Here is a 13,110-nt window from a genome sequence, read left to right on the forward strand (position 1 = left end):
GCAGCAGGCGGGTCTGGTGGTTCCTCTCGCCACCTGATAGGTCAGATTTATCAGAGAACGCGGCCCACTTTGTGAGCGCTGTGCGCACCTGAGTGCTGTGAAAGGGGTCCGAGTTCTACTGGAGCTGTGGTCTGAAGTGGTCTGAGATCTCAAAGGACCAGAAAGAAAACCGAGTGCTCTTTATAGTTCACTCACACTGTGAACACAAAATGAACGGAGGTCATTTGCAGCTGGTTCTCTACCAGGTTCACTTTAACAGAACTCGGTTCGGTTCTTTTAAAACGAACTACATGTGAAAACACTAAGACTCTGATTCGACTGTGCATCTCTGAAGTTACTGTGTTGAGCTGCAGGTGTTTCAGCACCAGTTCACTGTAATGACCTATATTCTGTGTAGGTCTGTACCGGCACGGCGACAGCAATGATCTCAGCCTGCAACGCCAGCAGCATCGCTGTGGTGCGGTTAGCTGGAAGTGTCACAGTGACAAAATGACACAATTTACAGAATGAATGAAATGAAGGAGAGTCGGTCCTGTGCGGCCTCTGGTTCTCTTACCTTGCGCAGCATCTTAGCAAAGCCCAGCGCTTTAGACGCCCGCTCCCTGGCTTCATGGAAAAGTTCTTTAAGGGATCGACTCGTCTCGATCACCGACCGCCTGAGTGGACATAAAACCTCTCGTCAGCATCTTCAGCGGGCAGCAGTGAGTCTCAGGCTGGCTTTACCTGCATGGAACTAAACTGCACTTAAAAGCATCCTGCAACTCATTTGCAACAGTTGCAAGTGCCTCAACTTTGTGAGCACAGTTTCGTGAAACAGCCAGTCAAAATGGCGATAACGCATCACACGCTCACGTCAAACGACATACAGTGGTGCTTGAAAGTTTGTGAACCCTTTAGAATTTTCAACATTTCTGCATAAATTTGTCCTAATTGTAGATAAAGAGAACCAAAATATTAGACTTGGTTATTTATTTATTGAGGAAAATGATCCAGTATTTCATTACTGATGAAAGTTGTTTCAGAAGAGGAGAGACGAGGTCAGTGATGAAAGACAGTCACTGATGTGTGATTTACATATTTGCAGATTTTTATTATCAGCTGTCACCGCTGTCCTTTTTCCTATATCTATAAATCTGTCGTTTAGAGCTCTTTACTATATAATTCGTCTCTGTTGGGACAAACTCTGTTTATTTTTTTACATAATTTGAAAAGGCCAGCTGTCCTTTACGTCGTCTCAAAATTCTCTAACGACTAGACCAACAGAAACGGTCCAAAATTACTTGGAAAAGCCTATTTCTCCATTAACTTCCATTAAAACTCAACATTTCTCCTTCTCCTGTAAACTGAGCTTTCTGGAGACGTGAGGTTTTGTTCCGACAGCAGCGATTTGCATATTTTGTCTGTCGTTTGTGCATCAAGCCTTTTCTAATGAACGTTTAAGTAGCCGTAGTTCATCACTGACCGTCTGTAATAAATCTCACCGTCTGGACCCCAAATGAGTCTGAGCTCGGGGTAAACTTAGGGGCATCAACAGAGGAGACAATGAATCCAGCTACACAGATCAAGACAACAGCAGCTAAAGAAAAATCAACGCAGCCTTTTAAACAGCTGTTGGCTTTACGTAGCTGGTTTCAGAACCGAGGACGAGGTTTTGTTTTCTCGTCCATTGATTCGGTGAGATCAGTAGTCTTAAAGTATGTCGTTCGGCACGATCACATGATGCGCTGTCGCCATTTTGATGCTTCACATGAAGTTGAGTTACCTGCAACTGTTGCAGCTGAGTTTCAAATGAGTCGCATGACGCTTTACACTACGCAACCCACGCGCAATTTACTTACTCATACAGGTTTCAAGCCACTGCAGTTCCACTGTGTAAAGCCAGTCTGATGATATTTTGAGCAGATCTTATGACGTTACTGAGTGTTCTGTGTTCTGACGGTACCTGATCTCATCCGAGGCAGTGCTACCGTCCGTACTCGCCCAGAACTCATCACGGCTCTTCTGAAGGCCCACGTCCAGGAAGTGTCCCGTGGACCTCAGCAGCATGCCAGCGATGTCGCTACAGTAAAAAAAATAGCCCAAAAAAGTTAAAAACATGGAAAACCATACAGAAATGAAATTCAGCACGTCTAGCTAAACAACAACACACAAAGCAGAGCTGGGCGCTAAGATGGCATCCATCATTATCCTGATCAGTTCCATCACAACTGACTCACCAAAAAAGCTTTCCAGACTGGGCTTCTCCTCCACGGATGTACGGAGTGATGACCTTGGTGAAGTTCCACTCCTCCTCCAGCAGGTTCTTCAGGCTGTGGGAAGCCTGCGGCAGCTGCTGCAACATCTCGATCCAGCTGCGCATGTAGCCAAAGTACACCTGCGTTCAACATTAAAAGAGTAGCCTTACTGACCGGAAACACATTTAGCTTCCAGATTTCTGCCCAAAACTGTATACAGGCCCCCTTTTTCGTCTTCACAACAACAAATGAGCTGAACGAGCTCACTAACGAGCTCAGGCCAGCAGCAGAGGCGTCCGGGCAGCTGGAATAAAAACCTTGCGAGGACTTTTCCCGACCTGAATTTAGCACTGCTGGTCCTGAGGAACTAGGCTTGTGAGATCACATGCAAGACCACATCATCCGTTTGCGCCCCCTGGCTATTGCCAATTATCGATATTACAGTTGGGTGCAGGTGGCAGCCGTGGGAGGAGCTTTCTCCAACAGCCCGTTTCAGTACGGCAGGTTTTGAGGTAACATCACGCTTCCCGCCGTGCCTGCCGGAACCAGAGGAGATGAACACGCGCTCTGGTCCAAAGCACTTGGGTGGTCCTCTTTGCCAGAGGTTAGCTTTGTTCTTAGTGTGGTTTCTGCTATGGTTGGTTGGGCAGGTCTTGGTGTGGTTTGGTAGGTTCTGCTATGGTTGGTTGGGCAGGTCTTGGTGTGGTTTGGTAGGTTCTGCTATGGTTGGTTGGGCAGGTCTTGGTGTGGTTTGGTAGGTTCTGCTATGGTTGGTTCGGCAGGTCTTGGTGTGGTTTGGTAGGTTCTGCTATGGTTGGTTCAGCAGGTCTTGGTGTGGTTTGGTAGGTTCTGCTATGGTTGGTTGGGCAGGTCTTGGTGTGGTTTGGTAGGTTCTGGTACGGTTGGTTGGGCAGGTCTTGGTGTGGTTTGGTAGGTTCTGCTATGGTTGGTTGGGCAGGTCTTGGTGTGGTTTGGTAAGACTGAGTAAAACAGAGGATGCTGAGAGATCCTCAGTGCCCTCCCAGCTCTGAAGCAGATGCTGGCTGTGTTCGTGACGTTCCCTGGCCTCTCGCATGGGCAGTAAAGCACAAACATTTCATGAAATAGCAAACAAATGACTAAACAGCACACTGAGCAGATTTCCCAGAGAACAGACTGCACACACTTCCCTATTAGGGCATCTGTGGGAGAGCAAACAACTGACTGACAAAATCAGGGCAGAGCATCAGCGCTCAGTTCAAACTCACTTCAGAAGCATCTGTCAGCGACTTTCACTCCGACGGCTCAGATGAGTCCGCAACACCGAGCCGCTGAGTACGGCTGGAGTGAACGTTCACTAAAATACAATAGTGAGAAATCCAAAATATTACATTTTGTTTGGGGACTATTTTGCCTCACAACCCCCTGCATGTATCCCTCCACCAAGAACAGATTAAAATAGCAATCAAACTGTTTAAAATGCTTACGCAAGAATCTTTGCATAATATTTGGTCTTTGTCTGCTGTCAAGGCCACTTAACGGAGAATTCCACCAATTTTTCAGATTTTCTGCATAATTTAATCACTGCGATGTAAACAGGTTCAGAGTGGTTCTCTGTTCTAGATAAACTTACTGAGTCAGAACTGTTCACAGTGGTGGTGATAGGAACCAGACGTCCACCTCTAAAAGCTCCCTCACAGAAAGTTCCTACATGAAATGGTTATGAATTCACTGCCTGATGACTGAGACACTGTTTTATGATAGTTTAGAGAACTTAAACTCCATTCATGGTGGAGGGATACATGCAGGGCGCTGTGAGGCAAAATAGTCCCCAAAGAAAACTTATTATTTCAGATTCTCCACTATTTTCCATCATCAACATTCCATATAAACTCAGAAGACTCGTGTAGGTTCACTGGTGGTTCTGGATAGTAAATAAACACTTTAGTTCTAGTTCTCCTTCTACAATCAGTGCACAGTGCTAACACGGTTTCTGTGAGCAGCGCCATCACTGGAGGAATCTGACCACCTTTTTCTGATCTATTCCTGGATTGAGCTCCATCACCTAAAACTGAACCTCGACACGGCAACACAATCCTGACATGAGAAGCAATAAATTACCATCAAAATTCTGTGCCTCTTTTGTTCAGACGCACAAAAACGCTATTTAATTCCGTAACAGTCACACATACTGTATGTGGGACTCTTCAGGAGAGCCTGGGCTGCTCAGATATGCCATCATTTCACATGTAAATGCTAACAGAAATTTGATATATTGATGAATTTGGCAGCTTTTCCATTTAAATTTTCTTGTCACCACATAAATTTTGTAGATTTTTCTTGTACAGACTTGAAAACAACGGTCAGTTCAGATATGTTTTCTTTAAGTGTTAGACTGCAGTGGTGGGTTTTTCTATTGATTATTACTGATTATCATAAGGTGGGCATGCTTTAATTGGCTTTCTGTCCAACTGCATTCATGCTGAGCGCTAAACTTGAGTAACTCGGAGGACAAACACGCACTGACAGGACACAGAGTGGACTTTGGTGTGTTTTCAAGCCAGATAACTGATACTTTTCTACAGCTGGATGAAGTGAGGGCAGGATATGCCGATCGCTGTGATCTGTGTACTGAGCTGCCGTGTTCATCTTACATTGTGATATGAAGCCTAAAAGCAAAGATCTGATATCAGATCAGGTCATACAGTGGATCTGGGGCTGATTTGTGAGCTGGATTACTTGCCGATGCTTTGTCACACCTCATTGATCTCACTCTGGCTAGAAGGAGTCGGGGTCTGCTGACCGCTGTGACGTCTGCTAAACTGCTCCATAGTTGTGATGGCTTCAGTCAGCTCCTTATAGTGATGCATGTTGGTTGTGACAGTAATTAAAGGCTGAACTCTTTTCAGCCGCGCATGCAGAAACTTTGTAACTGGCTGTTTGGATGATGGTCATTATTCACAACGCGTTTATCTCGTAAACTCATGGTGCAGCCCTAGTTTCCGCAGAAGCTTCTGTCAATTCCAGACATGATCACTGTAATTCCCAGCCTTCCCCAAAAGCTATTCATCCTCTAAAAAGCATTCTGAATGGATCACAGCTTCTCCACCTCCCAGCTTCCTCCCCTTCACTGAAGAATCGTACCTATAAAACTCCTGGCAAGTCTTTCCTTACGTGTAAGAACGCTTACAGAGTATGTTTTGCTGCTCTTTGCAGTACTGCAGTGGAACAAAGCTCCCCCTGAATCCAGCTTGCACAGCCTCTCAGCTGTTTCTGTTCAGACAAAAAGCCATTTAATCTGCACTTTCAAAGCTCCTGCACTTCACATTAAAGCTCTCCCAGATAAACAAACAAGTAAGCAGCTGTTCTGATTGTCAGTCCTGATGGATTCCGCTGGTATTTACCTACATTACACCTCAGAACCAGAACACCTTGATTATGTCCACAGTGAACACAGTAACTAAGCTGTGTATAAATCTCGGAATAGTCTTGAACAGAAATGCACTGCTAATCTTCTGGAAGCGTACAAACCCAGCAGGCCTCTCCGATCACTCGGGACGGGTCAGTTAAGAGAGCCCAGCATCGGAACCAAACAGGGTGAGGCAGCATTCAGTCGCTCTGACGACAACTGCTGGAACAAACTCCCAGATGAGGTCATCTTTTTTCATCGTTTTTCAGGACTTTGTTTCGTAATTATGTTTTGTAACTATTACTGCAAACGCCTTTCTGAGGTGCCAGATATCAGAACGCCATAAGCGTTTTTAATGCTTTTGCTTTTCCGTGTTTGTGTGAAGCACTTTGAGCTGCTGCTGTGCATGAAAGGCGCTGCCTTGCCTTACACTCTGCTCCATTACTGTTATTCGAGCTGCTATCAGAAAAGCAGAAGGGCACAGGCTATCGCCGCGACCCTGAGCTCCTTCTTGGACAATTTTAGTATCAGCATCCCACTTAAAAACAGCAAACATGGAAAGTCTGTAGCGTCCTAAGAGAAACGAGTCAGTCTCTCTATAATATAACACGTCAGTCTCTCTGTAGAAGCTAATTTAGAAATCAGCTGCTTAACGAATCACAAATCCCATGAGGAAAACCTGTTGTAGGTGAACAGCTTCAAGTTGAAGATGCTTTTGCTCATCTTCTCATATTACCAACATTTGGGCCCAGTCCCATTTCTCATTTTCACCCCTACCCCTTGTTTTCTAGTGTCACCCCTTGGAGCTGAGTTACAAGGTAGTGGTTGAGATCTTCCCTCTGAAATGGGACCCTCAGATAAAAAGAGCATCACTTCATTAACAGCTACCAGCGCTGCTCTGTAGGCGACCCTGCCAGTCTGCAGTGACAGCAGAGGAGGGTAAAGTTCAGCTCCTCACTGCTGGGCAGTTTAGTTTAACACTCACCTCGAGCATCTTGTGAAGGTCTTCCTCAAACTCGTCAATGTTGGCGTTGGTCTGCAGGCCTTGGGGGTCAGAAATGATGCCGTGCAGCATGAACTGGTAGTACTGCTTCATGAGGAGCCCACCTTTCAGCACCTCCTTACACTCGCGCACCAACTGCAACACACAGTCACACACACAGCCGTTACCATTTACAGGCACCGCGGCCGTGAGTCCCTCAGTCACTTTCACACCTCAGTCCAGAAGGCCTACAGCCTCGGCTGTCTCAGGGATCCGTCATGACTGCAGGACTTCGTGTAAACCACTGTAAGTCAGCAGTTCTCCCACATGTAAACATGTAAACGCTGTGGTGATGTGATGCCACAGTAGTACCACATTTACACATTAACACCTATAAAACCATTTTAGATGCCTAAGAAAACATGTTTGTTTCTTTACTAACTGAGGTTTATTTATTAACTAATATTTACTCAGTGTTTATAGTTTTACACATAATTAATAATAACCCTATTTAATAACAGGAACCATTTAATAACTGAAGTAAATGTCTTTTTTTTGTTTGTTTTATTTTGTTTGTTTTTGTATAGATACGCCTGTAGTGTGTAAACGTAAACACAGCAGCTTATCTGGTTCAGTAAAAACAGAACTGAATGTTCTCTCACATCTAAATTTCTGCTATGCTAAAGGCGAAAGCGAGGCTAACGGCTATTCACCTACTGCTACGCATGGAAGCGTCATTCAGTAGTGCGTCAGAAACTGCTCTGTGGTTTACGTATCCACTGCTGATGCTGATACTGAGTGTAAGTGCCAGTTTGAGCGCCGACACTGGTGCAACCCTATATGACCATAACCTGCAGGTAACTCTCACTGTAAACTAAATAATTGTTATTTTTAATTTACGTAGTTTATTCTTAAGCAGCAGGCTAAACATAGCACACAGGCTAAAGACAGTAAAGGCAGCCTGAACAGCAGGGGGCGCCTCAGCTCCTGATTCCAGAGACAACTTTGGGACTTTTTTTTTTCTGTAAAATCCCAAATCACTGCTAGTGTTACGGCCCCAGACTAAACAACCACCCGGCACTTTATTCAAAAACGTGGATCTGTTCTCTGCCGCTCAAACTACCTGATGGACTACAACTACCATAAACTCCAGCATGCGTGACTACACTGAGCCGACGACGTGGGCGGCTGGGAAATGTTGCTCAGTACCGCACAGGGCACACAGTTACTGACGAATAGCTGACAAAATGTTAAGAGTGAAGCACGAGGGCCGTGCAGCCCTGGACACGCACCTGCTTGATGCTGAGCAGCGAGGGCTTCCCTGCAGGTCTCTGCTCCAGGCGCAGTTTGAGGCACTCGTGAATGACGTTTAGCAGCACGCGGCACAGCACCAGGAAAGCAGGCTGAAACGAGGGCAGGTCCATGTCCTGAAGCTCCGCCCACGACACCCGTCCCGAGCCCGCCTCCTCCTCCACCTGTCCGGCCAGGTGACGAGAGAGCTCAGGCAGGTAGTCGCTGTACAGCGAGGAACAGTCCGGAACCTCGGACAGCTGAAAAACACCGAGATAAACATGCACGTCTCAGAAATCACACACCTAAATCTACGAACGAGGGCGAGAACACTGGTCTGTGGAGGTCAGGAGGAACAGGAGATGATCAGAGCCAAGACTTGGAGAAGCTCAGCGCTTACATGGATCCCACAACATACACAGCACAACAGCAGCGCAAAGAACAGCACTGCAGCCTCAGCATTCAAAATGATGAAGAGTCATAAACAACAGTGCAAACATGCAAAACAAACATCACTGACTTGGATGACCAACCGCTCTCTGTTATGGAGGGCGTTTGATTTTGTGGCTCGTGCTATCATTCAGTACGTTTATTTATGGAAAAGCTGTCAGCTGTGTCCCACTGAAAGAAGATGTCCTCGATAATAAGGTGTGTTTTCTTTACTACACTCTAGTTTTTATGATAACGTTTATTCCAGAGCTTCTGCAGCCCACAGAACGCTTTAATCTGCCTGATTATTTCCAATGTAAATGTAGCACAACAATCAATGCAGCCTACTGAATTTCACTCAACTGTATAGAAAAAAATATAAATTAATAAAATAAAATAGACACGTACATTGAATTGTGCTGATAATATAAACGTGTCGCTGTTGTTGGACCAAAACCTCGTATCTCCAAAATGCTAACTTTACAGGAAAAGGACTACTTTACTTTTAATGTAAGTCAATGGAACCAGACGTCTTTCCAAGCCATTCTGGGCCGTTTCTTTTGGTCCATTCATCAAGAAATTTACACACAATGTAAAGATCAACAGGCATTTCCCCAATATGTCAAAAACTGAAAGAAGGTTTTGCTCCGACAGCAGTGATATCTAGCTAGCTGCGCATTTTGTCAGACCAATCACTGAGCCCGACTTCCACATTCACGTATTTTTGGTTTGAATTTTGTAAAGAAACTACCACAACATTAACAGTGTGGTTGATTTCTATATACTGTTGTGAAGATTTCGGCTTCAAAAACATATAATAAACAAAGATGACAGCTCCTCCAGCGGTGCCACCATGGCTCACCGGGGGGCCACTCACAGGCTGAAAACACTGTTCTAGAGCACAAGCGTCAAGCTCCAGGTCTCGTGGGCCAGAACTTCAGCGCGCTGCCTCATTAAACACACCTGATTCAACTTATTAACTAATTAGCAAGACCTTCATGAAACGAATTCAGTGCGTTAGATGAGGGGAAACGCTGACGTCCACAGCCCTTCGGCCTTTAAGGTCCCCAGTGTGACTCGCCTGCTGTGGAGCACAAATAAATCTGTTTTTGTTTTTCGGCCAGGTGTGAGACGTGTCTTCAGTGCTGGCTTACTCAGAAACTATTTCGTCAGATCATCCATCCAAACGTTCAGTTAATATCACAGACTGTATTACAGAAATGTGCAGCCCTAACTTCACATTTAGGCTAATAGATCTGAAAAGGGGGAATTTTCAAAATCGCAACAGCTGCAATTTGGCCTTGACTTACAGTGAGGACATTTCACCTAACATCTGAGAGCTGAGAACAACCAGCAGATGAGTCAGCATCAGAAAAAAACAAACAGCGGATATGTTGCTCTTCTAGGCCAAAAAAATGCAGGCCTAAAAAAATAACTGCAATTTAATTTGCACCTGTAAAAATCATAATTTAGATGTTTTCCCCAAATCATCCAACCTGACTCTCCAACAGCAAAAACAACCGTATCCTAGAGCCCCACGACAGTGCGCTCACCTCTTGAGTGGGCGCGTGGCTCAGCAGTGCAGTCCTGGACCTCTGCAGTGAGCGGTCCATCAGCTTGTGCAGTCGCAGGATGAGTTTGCGCAGACCCATCTGCTTCAGTGCCTTGTCCACAAAGGGCCTGTATATGGCTGTTGGGCAGTACTGGCTTTCGCCGCTGAACGCCGGGATCAACTCCTCGGACAACAGACGAGCAAACTTGGGCGTGAGGCAAGTCACTGCGTCCCTTTTGGCTTCAGCCTCGCCCATCTCGACCTCCTCCACGTCGCTGTCCGCCGTGAAGGTCGCCGTGGAGTTGTTCTCGTCCTCCTCGTCCTGTTCGTCGCCGCCGCGAGAGCAGCGGGGCGAAGGTATTTCAAAGATGGGCCAACCGATACGGGAGAGGTCTCGGAGGCCCAGCACGGTGCCCATCACACGCAGCTTCTGGTTCAGGTCCTGAGTGATATTGAGCCACACGCAGAGCGCCTGCACCCTGCCCTGGAAGTCCCGCGCCGCGTACTTCTCGTAGTCCTTCTGCAGAGTCTGCAGCGACGGGTAGAGGGCTTCTACAGACTCCAGCAGGCCCATCACGCCCTTCACCTGCTCAAAGGCCAGTCGCTGTCTCTGCAAGTGCTCCCTGCACGCCGAACCCGAGCCCGGCAGGGCCACGGTGTCTACCTCGGCCCAGGAGCCGGGGCAGGTCCCACAGTTAGACGCTCCCGGGCAGGAGTCTCTTTGGACTGACTCGAGCGGAGCCTCAGGTGGGGCTAGGCAGCTGTAGTCCACTTTGAAGTGCAACACCTTGTTGATGATGTCCGGAATAGCCTGGCGGGCCGTGTAGAGGAACAGGTCCTGGTCGTTGATGCTGCGCCGCGCGTGCCAGGCTTGCAGCTCCAGCCAGATCACCTCGTTGTTCTGGCCCATGAAGGCCGTGTTCTCCAGGCCCCGCTGCTCCTTCTCCTTCTTCTTGGACGACATGGACGTCAGCTTCAGCAGCAGACGCAGCGTCTCGAAGAATTTCAGGCGGTCGGCCGGACAGTCGGTCCGCGAGGTCTGGCGGTGGGTGCGGGGCAGAGGGTGGGGCATGTTGACGGGGAGCTTGCTGGAGCTGCATCCCAAGCTCAGGTAGGGCTTCCTGGGGTCCATGCTGACTGTGCTGAAGGGACCAGACTTGGAGAGGGGGTCCAACATAAAGGAGCCCTCAAAAGTCTTCTTTTTGTCCCGTTCGGTAGAACGCAGGTTGGACCGCTGCTTCTTGCCTTGCCTGTAACTGACCTCCTCGGCGGACTCAGACGGTTTGGCTCCCTCGCGCTCTCTCTGGGACGAGGCGCCGGAGGGACTCTTCTCTGCAGAGGAAACAATAACAGAAACTTCAATGTTCATCTGAAATTTTTAAAATGGTAAAAAAAAAGCTTTGCAAATTAATTCATTAATTTCAATAAATGCACTAATTTACCTCTATAAATGTATTATTTTTCTCACTGAATGCATTAATATTACCTCAATAAACGCATTAATATTACCTCAATAAATGCATTAATATTACCTCAATAAATGCATTAATATTACCTCAATAAATGCATTAATATTACCTCAATAACTATATTAATCTACCTCAATAACTGTATTAATATTACCCCAATAACTGACGTGCAGATGTATCACATCAGATTGAGAACAGAGTATTTACAGGAAGGAAAACGGTACGTATGTCTGTGTGTATGTAGGGCAGGTCATATCTAAAAATAATTAGCACAATATTTTCTGGTTAATAAATTGGCGACTATTGAGAGCATCAACCCCCCCGCCCTCCCCCTCGCCCTCCCCCTCGCCCTCTTCCCTCCGCGCCCTCTTCCCTCCGCGCCCGCAGCTTTGACCTACTTTCTGCTCTTTCAATTCAAATGAATTCTTAAATATGATTTTTTTTAATGAAAATCTTTAATAAGATACACATATTTAATAATGTCACACTGAGCAGCCCAAGATCTTTTACGCTGCTACAAACATGTGCGCTCAGTAGCGCTTTCTACAGGTTTGTGGCGACCTGTGCACTAACAGCGCTCAGACTGCTGAAAGCTTTCCACATTAAAAACGTCATTACAGCAGTGTTTTCATAATTCAGCACTTACTCTGCACAGAAACGCTGCAGACTGTGCTCAGTAAATCAGACACGGGGGGGTCTGACTCTCATTACCACTCAGCGTTTCAAGGTAAAGTCATTAAAACATTGTGAGCACATTTTATTCAGTCTTATTTATTACCTTTTTCTGAGAACGCCGCCCGCAGGGAGGATCAGCGGGACTCTCTCCCCAGGTTAGAGTCAGCTTAGCTCTACGCTAACTTTCTTTGGTATGTTGGGCTGAGATGCAGCCTGAAAACCCTGCTTGCAACAGCAGGACCAAAATAACCGAAGCGTGGCTGGGTGGGAGGAAGTAAGACCTCTTACCTTTGATGGGCGAGCGCCCTGCAGCTCTGCTCTGGGTGCCTCTCTGGTGTTTGCCAGACATGCGTTTCATCTGGCGGGGGGTGCGGGGAGGGGAGGCGCCGTAGAAAGACCCCTCGTCCTGGCTGAGCTCGTCCCACAACTCGTCCAACTCAGAGTTCTGCTGGGACACATCTTTCGGTGGGACCGTTGGCCTGGAGAAAGAAGCCCAGAGGCACATGAGGAGGGAAAGTGACGACAGCATTCAAACGTATCTCCGTTAGCTTTGTGCTAACTAACTACTAAAATCCCACAGGGACGCTAGCTGAAGTTAGCATTATCGCCACTCTTCACTCCAAACTCTTGGGAAACTGGGCGAGTTTTCAGATTTACAGATCTGCTGCAGCTCATTGTAAAGTTTTTCAGAGGAATCCGGGCAGAGTTACAGTTTCTAGGCTATGAAGGACCAACTGGGTGAACCGGTCTGCTACAGCGCCACCCTGAGGCAGAGCAGAGCTGCAGCTCTAGTTAGTTAAGAACACCAAAGTCAGAAGCTGACTGTGGGAGAAGCAGATAAACAATCAGCTTCACTAAATCTGTATGTAAGCGTTTCTATAGGACAGCATAACATCATAATAGGTTAGGGACCCGCAGAACTTTGAGATATTCAGGGGGTCCAAGAGGTTAATTAGAAGGTGCCAGACCCCCCCAGTACCCCCTGTATTTCACACCTGTATTGTACATGACAGCACAATCACAACCAACTGGCAGTCAGGCCACTACATTTAGCGTTCAACCCTCAAGGCCAGTGTAAAAGTGGAGAGACT

The 13,110-nt window shown here is 46.8% G+C and overlaps 1 protein-coding gene across 3 annotated transcripts in view; it reads right to left on the bottom strand.

The window, feature by feature from the left end:
- map3k4 (mitogen-activated protein kinase kinase kinase 4) overlaps window positions 1-13,110 on the bottom strand; it is a 77,265-nt gene that overhangs the window by 28,109 nt on the left and 36,046 nt on the right. For all 3 annotated transcript variants that reach the window (XM_036583376.1, XM_036583375.1, XM_036583377.1), the window contains 7 exons: window positions 12,308-12,498; window positions 9,877-11,207; window positions 7,897-8,154; window positions 6,608-6,760; window positions 2,217-2,374; window positions 1,943-2,059; window positions 557-656 (listed from right to left, as the gene is read on the bottom strand). In XM_036583376.1, coding sequence (XP_036439269.1) covers window positions 557-656; window positions 1,943-2,059; window positions 2,217-2,374; window positions 6,608-6,760; window positions 7,897-8,154; window positions 9,877-11,207; window positions 12,308-12,498 — 2,308 coding nt within the window. The remainder of the gene's footprint in view (window positions 1-556; window positions 657-1,942; window positions 2,060-2,216; window positions 2,375-6,607; window positions 6,761-7,896; window positions 8,155-9,876; window positions 11,208-12,307; window positions 12,499-13,110) is intronic.

Source organism: Colossoma macropomum, unplaced genomic scaffold, assembly GCF_904425465.1.
Source record: "Colossoma macropomum unplaced genomic scaffold, Colossoma_macropomum, whole genome shotgun sequence".
Taxonomy (NCBI): Eukaryota; Metazoa; Chordata; class Actinopteri; order Characiformes; family Serrasalmidae; genus Colossoma; species Colossoma macropomum.